General features: G+C 37.0%; 1 protein-coding gene across 1 annotated transcript in view; it reads right to left on the reverse strand.

The window, feature by feature from the left end:
• Nucleotides 1-5140: 5140 nt before the first annotated feature.
• The window catches only part of grm2a (glutamate receptor, metabotropic 2a), a 57638-nt gene continuing 44316 nt past the window's right edge, over nucleotides 5141-18462 (reverse strand). The window contains exons 4-5 of the mRNA XM_036570972.1: nucleotides 6759-6936; nucleotides 5141-5390 (exon numbers count right to left, since the gene is read on the reverse strand). Coding sequence (XP_036426865.1) covers nucleotides 5317-5390; nucleotides 6759-6936 — 252 coding nt within the window. The 3' untranslated portion in view covers nucleotides 5141-5316. The remainder of the gene's footprint in view (nucleotides 5391-6758; nucleotides 6937-18462) is intronic.

The following is an 18462-nucleotide window of genomic DNA, read 5'->3' on the forward strand; positions in this document are numbered from 1 at the left end:
CCTCTTCACCATGAATCGGTTTCTAAAATTTATTTAGGCCAAAACTTTATCTCCGAACAGTCAGAAAACAATGTCTCAGTCACCAGGCAGCATATTCGTAACCATTTCATGTAATAATAAAATAATAATAATAATAATAACTTTCTGCAAGGGAGCTTTTAAAGGAAGTAAACATTTTAGACATCTGGTTCTGATCACCACCACCAGACAATTCTCACTCAGCAAGTTTCTCTGCAATGGAGCATTTTAAATTAAACCACACTACTTTGTTTACATATTAACAATTTAATTATGTAGAAACCTCAGAGATTTTATGTAGAAAAGTCTGGGGAATTCCCCTTTAATGGATAAAGAGGGGTTAGAAAATCATCAAACAAATTGAATTATTACTGTTTTTGGTATATAAAACCACATACATGTCAAAAGTGGTCTTTAAAAAGGCTTTCAATGCTGACCTGTGTCCACTAGATGGAAGTAACGTACAGCAGCAGAAACAGTGTGAGCGTGCTGCTCTTCCTTCTTCAGTAGTCCAGACTCTTATTTGCTATATCTTTTGGCATCATCTGGTAACTGATGTGAGCTCTCCTCACTGTTGGGCTGAATGTTCATTCTTATTCCTGATGACTTTCAGGATGCGCAATAGTTGTTTGTGTGAAAATGGGGAGCAGAAGAAAAGAGTGGAAGTATGAGTTCCATTCAGTGTTCTAAAAAACAGATATTGAGTTTGCTCTTCAAAGAAAACTCTTAGTATCAAAACTGCAGTATCGATCTGTCCACTCCTACCTTTTGTTAATCTGTGTTAATCAGTTGACAGAGGGGAGCTCTGTGCCATCTGAGACCATTTGAACATTAGATAATGGAAAAGATCTGCCCATGTTGTACATTATATAGGCCTACTGCACCTTGTCCTGTTCCACACTTTATAGGTTAGCAGCTGCCATAAATGGGAACAATAGATAACTCTGTTAAAGTCGTACTGTCAGATTACTGCCTGATTTTACTGCTGCTGGAACAGTGAGTGAACTAGTCGTGTAAAAGCACCTGACAGTTTAAGACCACTGAAACAAATCCTTCTGCTCTGGGAAACAAAGCAGTTATAAAAACAGGAGTCAGAATGTTTTAAATCTACTATGGAGTTAGTTTCAGCATATCTATTCTAATGTTAAACACTTTGGTAGATTGTTAGAGCTGATTAGAGAATAAACCATTAAATGATATTAGCCATTATGTATTGTGTAACACAGTTAAACATGCAATGTCCAGAAAATGTAGAATGATAGTTAAAAATCCCCAAAAAGTCATAGTTGTATGCAAAAGTTTGACCCTCAGTCAAATGACATGTTTTGTTGATTTTCTAAGTGAAAATAAGTGAACACATCTTTTACAGGAAACACATTTATGTAGGACATTTTTCTATAAATATTAGTGCATTTCTAATTATTTGCTGAGTTTAACATATTGGAAAAAAAAGAAAACATAAAATATAAAATGTTGCATCACTCATGCACAGGCCACATTTAATGTTTTATTTATTTATTTATTTTAATATTTTAATTTAGCAAGTAAACAGTAATTGTGCATTAACCATTTAAATGGTGAGTTTTATTCCACACTTCTATAAGTCAAGAAAAGCTCAACCAGTTTGTGCTGAAGTCCCTTTAGTTGCTGAATAATAAAAAAAACCTTAGTATGTAATAATCCTGGGATTGTAAGCGTTAAAACTGTGCTGAGGGTCTTCTCTATAGAGGATGTGTACTTATTTTCAACAAAACATGTCATTTGACCAGGGGTGCCCAAACCTTTGCTTACAACTGTATAGCTCAATTTCACATTCTTGGCAAGATTCATTTAAATGACTTAAAAAATATAGTAACAACTCTTACTGTTTTTAAAATAGGCTATATCCATCCATCCATCATCTAAACCGCTTATCCTTCTGGGTCGCGGTGGGGTGCTGGAGCCTATCCCAGCTGTCATTGGGCAGAAAATAGGCTATATCTTCCCTCAAAATATGAATACTACAGTATATTGAGCAGTGTTCCTGCTTTTGGTGCTCTAACAGTATAGCTGACCTTGGTAGAGAATGAGTTATAGCTCTAGAAACCTGATCATTATAAATGATGTCTTAGACAATGGATGAATAATTCACTGTAACGTAGATCAGTTCATCAGCTCGAAAGGACAATTTCCTCCATGTCATTTGATGGTGGGAATTGAACTATGAGGTATTATGATAAATGCTAAATGCCTTTTTCTTTAACTCTGTGATTGATCCTGGTCAAACCACAGCAGACGGATTTGCTGTCATCTGAAAAGGGTTTAAAATGACAGTGATATAAGTATGGGAGTGTAGACAAGTTATATCAAAAGAATGCAACCATATGAAATCACCATTGGGAACAGGGTATTTTTTCAAAGTATTCGGCTCAGAATAATTTCTGTATGGAAAAGATTGATTAATACAGCCTATAAAATGTCCACATGAATGGCTCAGCTACATCTGTCCAGCGATTAATCAGGTACTTGCATTGGTATCGGCTGTGAGCAAATCACTTCAGTCTATCCCTGGGAATCTGCCAATGACAATTTATAGGGTCATTTGCTTTGAAATTTGCTTCCAGCATGATGTCTGGATTCCCACAGACCACACACTGGAAGGAAGACTAATCAACTAGGCCCCCATTAGTATAGGATATTTATTAGTGATTTAATGAACAATAAAGTAGGCCTGCGGTGATCTCATCAGGACTTTAATTATTGTGCACTTACATAATAGTGTCAGTGAGCAGCCTTCATTCTTTGGTTAGCTGTGTTTACCCCTTAGAATCCCAGGCCTATTACGTCCTAAGACTTCTTATTCAGTAACTACATGGAAAACAATGCAAACTGATTAGGTTATTCTGAAATAGAAGTGAGGAGCTGGTGTGTCCTGCTCATTTAAAGCAATGGATCACTAAAAAAGATACATAGATTTACCCCAAACCTTGTCAGTCAGCCAAGATTTTTGCTTCTTAGTTTAGCACTGGAGCTACAAGGCTGATGTAGCTAACACATTATGGGACACGTTTCTAGTGACATAGATTCTCATGACATTAGCCTTGTAGCTCCAGTACAAAACTAAAGAAGCAAATGTCATACACCAAACATGTCTTGGATGATCAACAATGTGGGGTAAAAGTGAAATTCTGTGAACCAGTCATTTAACACCCAGGCTTATTACATACTAAGGCTTATTATTCAGTAACTACAGGGACTTCAATACAAACTGACTGAGCTATTTTTAGGTTATATAAGTGTGTAATAAAACCTGGGCCTGCCAACAGGCCCTGGCCTTGTAAGGGGTTAAGAAGAAAATTCAACAGATTTTTTAAAATGTTGGCATAATTCTCTCAATAAGATGTAAATAAAGTCATTCAGAGTGGTTTGGCATGAAATGCTCCATTATAGAGAAAATCACTGTGTCAGAATTGTCCACAGTGGTGGCGATAGGAACCAGACATCTGAAGAGTTTAATACCTTTAAACGCTACCTACCACATAAAGTTATTATATGAAATAGTTACAAAAACATTTCCTGATGCCTGAGAAACTGTTTTATGTGTAATAAGATATTGGTGTAAAACACATTTTTAAAATGTATTTGTGGCAGAGGGGTACATGCAGGACATTGTGAGGCAAAATAGGCCCCAAAGAAAACTATTTTTCAAAGATTTACTACTATGTTTTGTGATAATATGTATGTAATAAGATATTATATTTTAGCTTAAATTATATTTTTTAAATCTATTCATGGGTACATGCAGGGCATTGTGATGCAAAATAGTGCACAAAGAAAACTATGAAAACTATATTTTTAAAAGATTTTTTTCTAATATTTACCACTGTCTTACCATCATCAACATTACATGTAAAACTCAGGGGACACATGTAGGTTCACTCTTGTTTTGAATATCAAATAAAATGGTTTTATTTGTGTTGTAGACATCATACCCCCTGGTTCCCATCACCACCACTGTAAAGAAATATGAGAAAGTTACTCTAAAATGAACCACCTATGAATGATATTGTTTACATCTCAACAATTGAATTACATGTAATTTTAAAGAATCTGTGGAATTCCTGTTTAATAGCCCTAGTCTTTGTTGCAGTGTTGACCTGGGTCCACTAGATGGAAATAATATACAGCAGCAGAAACAGTGTTAGCAGTGTTAGTCTACATTCTCCAGCTGTTCGCTCTCTTATTGTGTATGTCTTTTGGCTTCTTCTGGTAACTGATGTGAGCTCTTTTCAGTGTTGGGCTGAATGTTTATTCTTATATTCATGAGGTGACTTTCGTGTGTTTGCTCAGGATGCACAACAGATGGTGAGGAAATACAAAGTCCCTGTGAAAGCTTATAGTTTAGCATGCAGCTCAGCTCTAATTGCTTAGTATAATTGCCCTAAAACAGCATGGAAAAGATGACCCACTAACTACTTTGTTAACACTAATGCTTATTAATTAAAGGACTCCTTGTATTTACCATTTGGTCCCACTGAAAGAAAATAAACCCTGTGAAAAGTTATGCACAAAGAGATATTATAGTAGTGCATTCGTGTATTTATGATGGTCTGACCAATGACAGAATGCTTTGCGTGACCGATGATTACAGAAAATTCTTGCAAGTATGAAAATTAAAAGCATCAAGATGAGTGTTATTGAATTTCATGTAATTGGAAACCTAATGCATTCCTTAAAGGTTTTTATTAATCACAATATATAAATATAAAAATGATTAAAACCTAGCATTGTAGAAATTTAATCCACATGATCATCAAATCATGTTGCGAATAAATAGAATCAACCACAGTTTTTTTTAATATTCATATAAAACACATTTTATTTACATAAATTACAAGAAAGCACAAACCTGAATCACCAAAAATCTACATTAAAAACATCCTGTATATAATACATTGAACAGATTTACTATCATTTTACTCCATGTCTCAAATAATACTTTATCATATGTTCCATAAAAAGAAGGGGTATACAGAGTTTCAATTGGCATCCCATTGATAACTTCTAACTACTCTCAGAGAAAGAGAGAGAGAGAGAGAGAGAGAGAAAGAGAGAGAGAGTGAGAGAGAGAGAGAGAGAGAGAGAGAGAGAGAGAGAGAGAGAGAATTGGGAAATTGTACTCACAGCACGTTGAGAACAACATAAGTGGCCCTCTTTACTGAGAGTGGCCTCCTTAATATCAGCAAACACCTGTTTTATTGACTAGTGATAAGATTCATCTGTATACTGCATTTGGCAGATGGACGGAACTCTTGTCTTTCAGAGAGATGATGTTGTCGAATCCACTACTTCTCTTCCGTTACACACTGTTGGCACAATGTTGGCGGCTGAAGCTGCAGGGAAGAAAAATATTTTTAGTGACGTGCTATCCTAATCAGACTTATGGCTATTTTCACTATCATCATCGCTTAAACTTTGGAGACACAGAACTCTATCTGATAAAGCGTAGTTATGATATAAAGAGTCTGTTTCATGTTCAATTTGCTAAATAGTTCAAACGAGCTACCCAAAATAAGAAAAGTAAAGGACATGTATTATTATAAATCTATCATGACTAAATGGTTCTGTTACAAAGGAACCCCATAGCTGTAAACCTGAAAGGCAAGCAGCTCTTATGATTTTATGAGTGTAATCTACAAGTGGCAATGTTTCTGATTTACAGTCTACATATTGTATGATAAAAAAGTGAATGTTATGTTTAATACTTGTTTTATACAATGTACCACCACTAACCTCACCCCTCATACATCCAAGTGTCAAACAAAAAAATCAAACATTAAAATATGACTGTATATATTTTATTTTATTGTTTAGATGTTTTCAATGAAATTTTGACAGTTTTACACAATCATGGCAGTTTGTAGATGTTAACAATCCAAGGTGTGTATGTTGGTGAAACACTTCTGCATTTAAGAGTTAAAATCTCCTCATATTATAAAAAGAGGGTATCTTTAGATTTTCACTACCATCAATACCATGAATGTAAATCGTCACTGTCATATCAAAGCGTGTAACTCAATTTGTTCTTACACCATTTAAAGGTAAAAGCGTCCTATTTCATTGTGCTAACAATTAATTGCAAATAAACCAATATAAATGCTCCAATATACCTGAAATAAAATCTCACTATATAAGTGAGAAATATAAGTATGGCTAGATTATCTTGTGTATAATCTACAGGCTTGGGCTTGGGTCAGACCAGTGGTCAGTGGTGCTGGTGGTCACTGGTATCGGTTGTCAGTGGTGCTACTAGTCAGTGGTACTGGTTGTCAGTAATGTTGGATGTCAGTGGTACTGGTTTTCAGTGGTGCTAGTTGTCAGTGGTACTGATAGTCAGAGGTACTGGCCATCAGTGACGCTGGATGTCAGTGGTGCTCATGGTCAGTGGTGCTGGTTTTCAGTGGTGCTAGTTGTCAGTGGTACTGATGGCCAGTGGTACTAGCTGTCAGTGATGCTGGATGTCAGTGGTCCTGGTTTTCAGTGGTGCTATAGTGGTCAGTGGTGCTAGTTCTCAGTGGTACTGATGGTCAGTGGTACTGGTGTCAATGGTACTGGTTGTCAGTGATGCTGAATGTCAGTGGTACTAATGGTCAGTGATACTAGTTTTCAGTGATGCTGGTTATCAGTGGTGCTGATGGTCAGTGGTGCTAGTAGTCAGTGGTGCTAGTAGTCAGCAGAGCTGGTGGTCAGTGGTGCTATACCTTGGGAGAAGCTGGAGCCAGGGCCGGTGGTGACACTGAAGCGGGTGGTGGCCACTCTGAGCGTGGTGACGTTCTTCTGCGGCTGGAACAGGATGATGTGGATCTTGGGAGCGAAGAGGCAGCCCAGAACCACTGAACCACTCAGACTCACTGAGATACACATGGTGGTGGTCTGAACCTGAGAGAACACAGATAAACCCACTATGAACTTTACATCACTGAATCAGCTGAGAGAGAGAGCTGCTGAGTTATAGTGTGAAGAATAGAAATCCATTAGCTTCAAATGTTTTTTCTGTATAGGTGAGCTGAGTTATTTCAGCATCTAGAGTTATATAGCAGGGAATTATTTCACTTTTACACTCTTAGATATAGAGGTTCCTTGGTTCTTGGAAAAATCTTTACATTATACAGTACAGAATCCTTACATGTGGAGGTTCTTTAAACTTTAAAAAGGTTCTTCATTCTCAAACATCTTATTTACAGAAATGGTTCTTCAAAGAGCCACTCATTGAAAGTGTAGCATCTAAGGTTTCAACAAATTGTCATCACAGCTTTGTGTTTTGGGCTGATTTTTCTCTGTTGCGTCTCTCCAAAGACTCTCATATGCATCTTGCAGGAGTTTGATTGCAGGCATGTGTGGAGAGAATGTGTATGAAGTGTGTTAGGACGTTTCTCTGCATACTAATGTCAGTGCTATAAAATGGCACTTTTTTCAGAGAAGTGACTGCAAAGGTCAAACTGAAGCAATAGAGATTTTCTGTTTTCTATAATACAGTTCTAGTTCATATCATCTTCCTACTTTGTAGTTCATTGTTTCTGTAATTTAGAAGGTTCCATGGTTGTATATGTAATTCTGCAGTTAGCAATGTTTTTTGTTTTGTTATCGCAATTTGTAATATCTTTAATATTTTAAATATTATAATACTAATACTTGACAAAAAACAATTCTGTATTGTATATTGTATATGATTCTGAAAAGATGTGTTATTATATACAACTGTTAGTCCTGAAGACACAATCTGATTGGTTGAGATATACATTTTGAGCACATATAGAAGCAGAAAATATATATGTTAGATAAAGATAAAGATAATATTTGACCTGCAGCACATTTGATCAGATTCTGAAGAAGAATGTGACAGCAGGACTACGTCAAATTTTGAACCTGTCGATGTTTCTAAGCATGTGATACGATGATCTATGATGACCAAATCACAGCTGTATAAACTATATATATATATATATATATATATATATATATATATAGAGAGAGAGAGAGAGAGAGAGAGAGAGAGAGAGAGAGAGAGAGAGTGGGAGGGAGAGAGAGAGAGACACGTATAGTATGAAGGTATAAAGTGAACATGATAAGTAAAAGATATCGTCAAGATGCACATACAAATGATATAATAACAGCTGCGATGAAGAGAAGTTGTGCTTTCTTCAGCTCTTTATGATGATGTTTATTAAAGATAGTGATATGCATTAGTAAAGTGGCTCTAATTACAGCTGCAAACATATTTGTTTTTAGTGTTTGCATGCATGATAATTATTTTGAACCTACCATCCATGACCTACATTTGTTAGTTTACTCTAGTGTTTTTCATTCTCTCTTTCTTCCACATACTGTATGTAGTGTACAGCTGATTACCATGGTAATTTCAATCTGTACTTAGAAAAGAACAGAAATCCTAATGACTAAAAAACTTACTGATAATAAGCCAGTGGAAAGTATGTTTTGAGTCAGTATAGTTCAGTAAGTACAGGGAAACATGACAAAATTATTGTCTGTGGTAAATGATCATGTGCAGATATCAGGTTACATGCTGCTGGAGTATTCCTTTAAAGGGATGGTTTGGCAAAAATCAAGTTTACACAATTTTCCATTTACCCCAGATGTAGCTGATCAGCCAAGACATGTTTGTCTTGTCCAAATTTTGCTTCTTTAGTTTATAACTAGATCTATGAAGCAAATGTTGCTAGCAACAACGCTAGCACTGCGGGCAGAGATTTCAGAAAACACCTGTTAGCAACATTAGCTTCACTGCTGCAGTTCTAAATTAAAGAAGGAAAATTTAGACTCCATCTTCACCTTGGCCGATCGACTACAGTTGGGGTAAAAGGAAAATTATATGAATCAGTTTTTTTCCTGAAACATTCCTTTAATGATGAGATGGATCTTAGCTGATTGGCTTTAGTGTCACTGGTAACATTTCAGTTCATGTGAAGGGAAAATTTTCTTTCTGTATCAGTATGTATGACTGTGTTAAACATGGTATTAGGGAGGGTCTCTAAGCTACTTGAGTGTTTTACCTGAGGATAGTTGGGGGCTCTGGGTGGAGGTGAAACATGATATTATTGGTTAATATTATTTCTCCCTGTCTTCTGGTGCACAGTGAAGGGATCAAAACTCAGAAAACATACATTTTGATGGAAGATTATAGAAAAAGAAAATTTTGTCTTATAGTTTTTCTTGATCACTAAAACACATTTAAACAAAACTGGTGTCAATGTGAACATCTTTGTTACTATCTTAGCAAAGCAGAAGAGTCCTTTAGTAAACCTGTTAATTTTCTCATTGCTTTCAGTCATTTTTCACATACTTTTACAGAACAATTAACACAGACCTCACAGAAAAACACAAAAGTTTGTTGGACAGCCATGCACATCATCAGTTGCTCATGTAAGCATCGATAAAATAGCTTTTAGACAAGTGTCTATGAGACAGGAAACAGGTTATAAGACTGACATTACATAAAAAAGTTTGAAAATAACAGGCGTTTTTACTGAGATTGTGAAACATTCAGACAGTGGATTCACCAAAGACCCTATAACTACTAGCAAAAGCTGAGTGTAAAACAACAAGTGGAAAGCAGAATTGTCCCAAATAATGACACACAGGAGGCCAGAGACAGTGTTTGTCAGTAGAAGGATGTGTAACAGATATGTCAGATTCAAGCTTGAGGCTTTTAAATTTGTACAATGAATGCTCCAGTATATTGACAGGTTGGACTCTTCTTTGATGTTCTGTCATGGACAGGCCTTGACTGATGATCTGTTTTGTCTGAATTTCACGGAAAATTTCAGCTCAGTTATGGTCTGTATGTAAGCCTTCTTTGGGCTCTGACGCAGTCTAAACCTCCACTGATGTATACTCACCTTTGTTTCAAGAGTATAAAAATGGAAAAAGGAATAAATATATTTGTTTTTGAATATATGAATATATTTTTTGTTGTGGGGTGATACACAGTACATTGCACTTGAATGTATCTTTGGTAAAACTACCCAGAAGACAAGAATAAGTTTCACATTGTGGTATTCTTACACTTTGGCACATTCTAAATCTGTTTACAGTAAAGTCTTAGCCAGGGTTGGGATGTAACAAAATACAAGTATTGGGAATATGTATTCAGAATACAGAAATGAAGCACCTGTATTCACTCCAAGTTACATTTTGTAAAGACAGTATTCAGAATACAGTAACCTTTAACATTTTAGGAGAATATATTTAGAATAATTACCCACAAAATTAATTTAACAGCTTCTTTACATTCCTGCTAAAGCCTGAGTAGACTGAAAAGTATTAAAGTATTAACAAAATAATTACATGAAGAACACCGCCAAACAGTAACAGAGAGGAACAGAGTGAATTAGGTAAAGAAAAAAAAATCCTGTCTGCCTTACCAAGAGGTATTGTAAATATATTCTAAATGTATTCTGACTACATTACTTTTTTGGACAGTGTACTCTGTATTCCGCCATCACCATTTTGCCCAACCCTTAGCAGATAGTACATCATTGAGATACAGCATTAATGAAGGCTGAACACTGGAACTGAAAACCTGTATTTGGTCTTTTTTAGGTCAGTGTGTAGTGAGTGTTTGAGGGAATGTACTGTCCTGATTGTAAGCTGTAGTGTTTAATGGAAAAGTTTGCTTTTGTGTCTTGTGTTTAGTGTTTTGTGGAGATTTGGCCATCTTGCAAAGAAAAAGCTTTGTTTTAGCCAACAAGCCTTTGAGTGGACAAAAGTGTTTAAGCAACTGAGAAAACTGTAATATGTCCAGACACATGAACCAAAATGATCCATTCTGATTTCAGGTTCACTGTACCTCCCTGCTCCTCGTCTTTATAACATACACGGATCATGATTTATATTATACTTAGGAGACACATTAAATGTGGCATGGTTAACCTGTCTTGAGCCATTTAGTCTTAAGGTTATTTATTCATATCACTGCATTAAAGCATAGATAATGGATACAGTACCAGGTTTAAAAAGGTGAATGAAATATTGTAATAATTTATTACATCATACAGTGTTTATATTTTGCATTTTCCCAGTACATTTATCTCCTTAAATCCAAGATACCTGTATGTGGCTGCTCACTTCAGCTTCTCACGCTCATAACTACATCACTGATTAGTTTCATAGCAGTTACTGGGTAATTATAGTAGTTAGTGAATACTAAGGCTGACAATTAATAACTGAGTAAGAAGCATAAAGATCAGGAGATAATGTGTATACTGTAATTGCTACATTACATAAAGTGTTACTGAACCTGTTTTTTGTTCTTATCCTTTTTGCAGACTGCATGTCTTCACACTGCCTGCCTAAGATCTACAAAGAGAACAGCGTTGCTTTTTATTTGCCAAAAATAGGTTTGGGAGACTTTCTGAAAGAGAAGCATTGCATAACAATAAACCAAAGTGCTTTAAATAATGCAACACACAGTTGGAGCCATACATGGAAACATCTTGTTCCTCTTTCCACAGATTTTAACAATCAGACTGCTTTGTGTGTTAGATTCACATTTCAGGGGAAAGAACTGATTCTATGCTTGCTGGTTCTTTAGCAGATGATAACACACCACACCACCTTTTCATCTGAGGGGCTGATAACATCTGGTTAGATCTGTTCAACATCACATTACTGCTATAAATACATCAGATAAAGACTGTATGTCGTTAATAGGCCGAGTTAGACCATACAAAGAATAATCAATGAATAATCATTCTTACATTTTCATTATTGAGCCCATTCAATAAAAAACTATATATCAACCAGCACCCTTTTTAGGATGATCAGTTATTTTGTTTTCCATTTGATTTTGTACAACCTTTTATATTGAAAAAAATGCTTTATTTACATTTTAGTGACCCCTTTATTTTAAATATAGGGCATCAAACAATGCCATACCATGCTTATATGCTTTTTACACAAAAAATCACATATACTGTTTTTTGTTGCAAGGACTCAATTATTCATACATTTAATTTCATTAAATGAGGATATTTTAAGTGAAGAGAATAAAAGAAAAAAAGGACAGCTGAATAAAGATTCATGTTCTGTTCTGTCCCTGTGCCCCAGCTGCTGATGCCTCTTGTATGCAAAGGAGCAATATTGTAATTTAAGGCAAGTCTCATTAAATATTTATCTATCAATATTAAGAATGATTTTTTTTCCAAAAGTAACGTGTGCAATCCAGAAAAGATGTTAGCCAAGAGAGAGACAGAGAGACACAGAGAGAAAGAGAGAGACAGAAAGACAGATAGAGACAGAGAGAAAAGCAGAGAGGCAGACAGAGACAGAGTGCCAGTGAAAGACAGAAACAGAGAAAGAGACAGAGGCAGAGAGAGAGTGAGAAATACCGACACACAGAGAGAGAAAGACAGAAGGCGAGAAAAAGAGACAGAGAGTGAGACAGACAGACTGACAGACAGAAAGACTAAAGACCAAAAAAGAGAGAGATTAACAGAAAGACATAGAGACAGACAGAGAAAAAGAGACTGACAAAAAGAGACAGTTTGAGTGAGACAGAGAGAGAGAAAATGGAGAGATAAACAGACAGAGAGAAACAGAGAGACAGATAGACAGACAGAGAGAAAAGCAGAGAGACAGACAGAGGCAGAGAGAGACAGAGGGACAGAGAAAGACAGAATGAGAGAAAAAAGAGACAGAGAGTGAGGCATACTGAGAGAAAGACAAAAGAGAGAAAGAAAGAGACGGACAGAAAGACAGAGACAGACAGAGAAAAGAGAGAGACAAAAAGAGAGTTTGAGTGAGAAAGTGAGACAGATAGAGGCAGAGAGAGAGTGAAAGAGAGATTGTTTATTTGCATGTGTGTGTGTGTGTTTAGGTCTCTCAAGCACACCTTGTGCCCCCAAGCATGGGCCTCAGCTGGGATTCAAACACCCATGCCTTAACACTCCACACACACACGCACACACACACACCCACACAGAGCGGGACACCTTGTTCTTTTCGTCTCTCTCCTCACACTCCTGTCTGCACTCTTTTTGCTGTATAATCAGGGAATCCCCCCATACAGACACGCACCTTTGTCTATTTCAATGTATCTGCTTCACTCTCTCCTTCCTGAACTCAAGGGAAAGCCCCCTGCAGCAGTGTTACCTACAGACCAAATGCAGCCAACCACACCAGACACAGGCCAGTGCACTAAGTATGACCAGCAGTGCACTGTGTGTTAACAGCATGTTCCTATAGGCTGTGTGAGACTCAGCAGAGCAGTTGTGTCTGACTGATCTGTCTCTAGTCTGATTTTGCTCCTCCAGCCAAGTATTCAACAGAGTCTAGAACACACCATACCATCCACTCTGGTGTGTCACAGATTCACGCTTCACTGGACAATGGATAATCTCTCACACTATTTCCTCTGTTTCCCTCATTCTTGTTCCAGGTGCTTTCCTTTTCCAGCTCCAGGAGCTTCTTTGAGTTTCTCCTTCACTTTCTTCCTAGTGTCAGCCTCAGACGCTTTGTCCACAGAGGTACAAACACCATCTGATATTTATCTATCCCTAAACTATCGGATGTTGTCAGTCACACTCATTAGCTATTTGCACATGCACTTTTGTGCACTGGTCTGATGGGTGAAAGTTTTTTCTGTTCTCACTGGGCAGACATGATCTCATAACATAAAAATATGGGGACAACCATAAGAAATTTCAGGCTAAATGTAAGTGGGAATGTATACTGTTTAAAAAATGTGTAAAGCAATCTAACACCTTGTGAAACCAGAGCTCAGAGTGGGGTGGGGGGGTGCTGGGAATGGTGCACCTATAGAGAATATATTACATGCGGTAAAAATAAACATTACCTCTTGCAAGGGAAAAAACATTTCCAGTAGCTAATGATAGTGTTTCACAGGTTGGCTTGTTTTGCTTATGCTATTAATTATTTTGTATGGTAAAAGAACATGGACCAGTGAATTCTGGGGGCAGGTTTAGGGGGGACAAATCTTTGCCACAGTCCAGCACCAAAAGTTCAAGAAGTTGTCCCCAGTTGTGCACTTTCGGTCAGAGAGCATGTCTAGCTTTTTCAAACTACGTCCTAGCTAGTCAGCAGTACTGTGGTGTAGCCTGTTCTGCAAACCAAAACAACAACAGTTTCTTTAAAGTTTATTTAAGGGTTTTGTTTAAAGCAGTAAGTAAATGAGATCTTGCTTGTTTGCAGACAAACAAAACATTTTGTTTCATGTGGGGCTGTTTTTGTTGTAGCACTGCTTATACAGGTCACTCTAAAACAGCGTCTGTGATTTGTCAGTTTGCATATCAGCCAAGTAGCTTATTCCTGTCAAAGCAGGCAGTTCTTGACATTATTGAGTAGCATTAGACTCTCACCTTCACCTCCCATGCTTTGTCACTCTAGCCTCCTTACACTTAAGCCTATCTTTCTTTCTTATCTGCCAAACGTCTAAATGCTCTTCCTGCCATTATACTATTACAGATGCATCTATAAGATTCTAACAGGACACTCTGTCTTTTTTATCAGTCTGTTTTTCAGAAACACACACACACACACATAGTTTCTTTTATACAATGTCAGGAGGTGAGGTCATATATACACACTTAAAAATAAAGGTGCAAAATGATGGAGCAAGACCATTCAAGAACCGCATCAGGTTTGAATCAACCTTTTATTGGATGCTTCTTTTCAAGACCCATTTTTGAAAATGAGGTCTTTGTTTTTAAAGTTAAAAAAAATGCACATAAGGTAAAATCTTTGGACCCTTTAGCAATGTATGAATTCCTGAATATCTTTGATCTGGAATGCCTAGATCTTCATCTTGTTACTACAAATAGAACAATAATCAGTTAAACAACTAGCACAGAGTTCTAAACTTTTTCATTCATTTGTTTAACAAATTGATCCAATATTAAAGGTCAGTGTTGGAAAAGGTATGTGAACCTCTATGAGTATCAGTTTAGTTCAAGGGATACTTAGAGTAAGGTTCAGGTGTGTGTGAGGTATGACTTTGAGGTGTGACTTTGGGTGACGCTGTCCTATTAAAAAAATTAACCTGAAATTAATGTTGTGGCATGACCTGAAACTATCAAATTTTGGTATTGCCCACACACATTTGTGAGCTCACACCATGCCTTGGTCAAAAAACATTGATGCTGATTAAAGCTGTTTGTAAAACAACTTCTGAAGAGTTTGGACTTCACCAATCCACTGTCTTGCTGATAGTGTACAAATGGAGAAAACACCATTGTTACCCTTCCCAGGAGTGGTCGTCCAACAGAAAGCACTGCAAGAGCAAGTGATATAATACACAGGGAGATCATAATGAATGCCACTGCCATGTGTAAAGATCTGCAGGCCTCACTTGCACTGGCTAATGTCAGTGTTCATGACTCCACCACCAGGCAAACACTGAACAAGAATAGTGTGTATAAGAGGAAAGCAAAGAAGAAGCTATTACTCTCCAACAAGAGCTCCCTGTTTAAAGTTTCCTAAGGACCACCTGGATAAGCCATAAAATTACTGGATAAATGTTCTGTGGACAAATGAGTCAAAATAGAACTTTATGGCTTGAACAAGAAATGCTACTTTAGACAAAAACCAAACATTCCAGCTTAAGATCCTTATCCCAACTATAAAACATGGTGGTGGCAGTATCATGAACAGCTTAATTGTACAGGAGAATGTCAGGGCACACGTCTAGGAACTGAAGCTTAACAGAAGGTGGGTCTTACAGAAAGATAAAGACCCTAAACTTCTAGTTTTGGAACTGCCAAGTCAAAGTCCAGACCTTATGTTGTGGCATGACCTGAATTGTAAAGAAAGCCCACCAACATTACTGAGTTAAGGTAGTAGTAAATTTCTCCACGCCCATGTACAGAACTGATCAACAATTACAGGAAACATTTGGTTGAAGTCATTGCTGCACAAATATTTAATGTTGCATCACTTTGCTGTACATAATCATTTGTGTTGTGGCCTCTCCTTTTTACAAAGTTTTTTGGTCCTGATATTGTAGGCTAGCCCTGTTTTCTGTGGTATTACAACAAAATCAGGACATTTTTTGTCCTGAAAGGAATAAAAATACACACACACACACACACACACACAACCATGGTCATTGAAAAATGCAAAAAGCGTATAGTCATGGGCCAAAACACCCTAGAAGATTATGTAACCATTTATCTAAGGGTGTTTGTCATTATGCACTTGATGGAAGGAGCTTCAGAAAAATTCCATTCAGTGTTTTCATAGTGCAATCATTCGCCAGGATATCATCTCCCGCTCCCTTTCTTCTCTATTGAGCAGCTTTTCAGCCACATGAAACGAGAGCTGCTCCTTTTATCATCACTATAGACAGTCGATCAAAGAGATTTTTCTATCTGTCATCTGAATCGGCAGGTAGTGGCGATAAGCCAAAGTCACTGAATCACACTCCTACATATGCAGCAAATATAGCAGGAAAAGAAGAGTCAGTTCAAGAAGCAGCGAGAGGTTTTATCATGTAAACTCATTGTTTCAATTAGAAATTAGATATTTCATGCAGTCATTGTCTGGAGAGTGATGTGAGTCACTGTGAAAGCAATTTTCAGAGCAGGCTCGCTGGAAAGCTCATGGTTTTGTTCTCAAAGAAATGAAAATATGAATATGAAAATGTGTCATACCAGAGATCTGAGCAAAAGGGCTCGTTGACAATTGCTCAGGAGATTGACAAAAACGCTTTCACTGATCTGGACTGATGAATCTCAATGGTTTTGAAACCTAAAAATATTTAAATCAACCACATTGTAGTGTAGAGACCATTATCCCAATAATAAAAGTATTCAAAAGATCTGATCTGCAGCATTTTAGGAATACATCCGCAATAATGAAGCATACGTTTCTGTTACTGCCTTGGGGTAGTAGACCTCATTAGGGCATGGCCTTAAACATTGCTGCTTGGAAACTCATTTAAAAACTGGCATGCCCCAAATCTGGGTTATCTCAGGCAACGGAGGTGATTGGGTGTTATTTTGTTTAACCAGTAGGCATCAAGCAGAACAAGTACATAGTAGAAGCCATTAATAGTCCATTAATGAATCATAAATCTTCTGGCATGTTTAGGCAGGCTGCAATATTCCTTATTTTTAGCCAATCAGATAGATGTGTTTACAAATGCTCAGCATGTGACCATAGTGTGAGATTATAGTTTGAGTAATGGTGTGAAGCAATACATGAATGCAGTTCAATTCAACTCAGTTCAAAGTTTGGATGTGTTTGAATCAGTGAGACTCAGCAGCTGCCCAAACGTCTAAACTAGTCTGCTGTTGTGTCAGTTATTCAGAAATTGTCGTTTAAATAGCTGCATATTTGGTTTTCTCAGGGAAATATTAAAGAATGAACAGACAGCGGCTGTAGATATTTAGTTTTTTAGTTTAACCTGTACGCATTGTTCTCTTCTATGCTGGATATTTTTTCTAAGTCAGAGCCAACTGCTGGTTCTGAACATGTTATCCTAATGTTAAAGCGGCGTACGCATTAGTTAGCTGTTACTAGTCAAGACATGACTTACGGATTTGTGTTGCAACCAAATTTAGTAAAGAAATAGTTTGAAACTAGTGTACTTAAGTTTATAGTAAAGATTTTATGCACAAACTTAAGTATAAACTTATGCAAACCTGGTGTAACCCAGTCCTGGAGTTTGCTAAACATCACTGGAACTTTTACTGCAACCAAATTCTATGGTCAGATAACCCCACCAGAGTCAAGGTCATGCCGAAATGAAGCTAATTCCTACGTTCACGTACAGTGATGGGACGTAACAGAATCCAAGCACTCGGAATGCATATTCAGAATACACAAATTAAGCATGTGCATTCAGTCTCCTCCGTAGTGCACATGTTCACAAGTGATCAAACTTAGCATCGGTGTTACACTGGATTTGTGTTTGTGCAAGTGTAGCAGACAATGAGACCAAAAAAAGTTGAGAATTTCAGCACTTTTTTCAAATAGTAAGCAATTTCTTTATGAAACATGTTAACGAGGATCAACAACAAGGAACAGTGTGAATTAAGCAAAAATTACACCAGCAGTTCTTTCCATGTCCCTTATCAAGGTGTATTCTAAACGTATTCTGAATATATTCTGAATATCTTACTTTGTCATATTGTAAGAGTATACATTTATTAGAGTGTATTCAGGACTTAGCTATCATTACATATATCTACATATTCTGACAAAACTGCATTATGGACTGCCTAGTAGTTTTACATGGACATAGCAGCAGATTTTATATCCAGTTGTTGCCTTTGCTGGGTGTCTAAAATAGTCTTGACTTTCCTGCAGGACAATGAACCAAAGCATACCTCCAAATCCACACAAAAATGGTTCACTGACCATAGAATGAGGCTTTGAGGTGAGCCGTAGAGGAGAGTACACAAGCAAGGACCAAGGACTTTGAAGGAT

The sequence above is a fragment of the Colossoma macropomum genome, unplaced genomic scaffold, assembly GCF_904425465.1.
Source record: "Colossoma macropomum unplaced genomic scaffold, Colossoma_macropomum, whole genome shotgun sequence".
Classification (NCBI taxonomy): domain Eukaryota; kingdom Metazoa; phylum Chordata; class Actinopteri; order Characiformes; family Serrasalmidae; genus Colossoma; species Colossoma macropomum.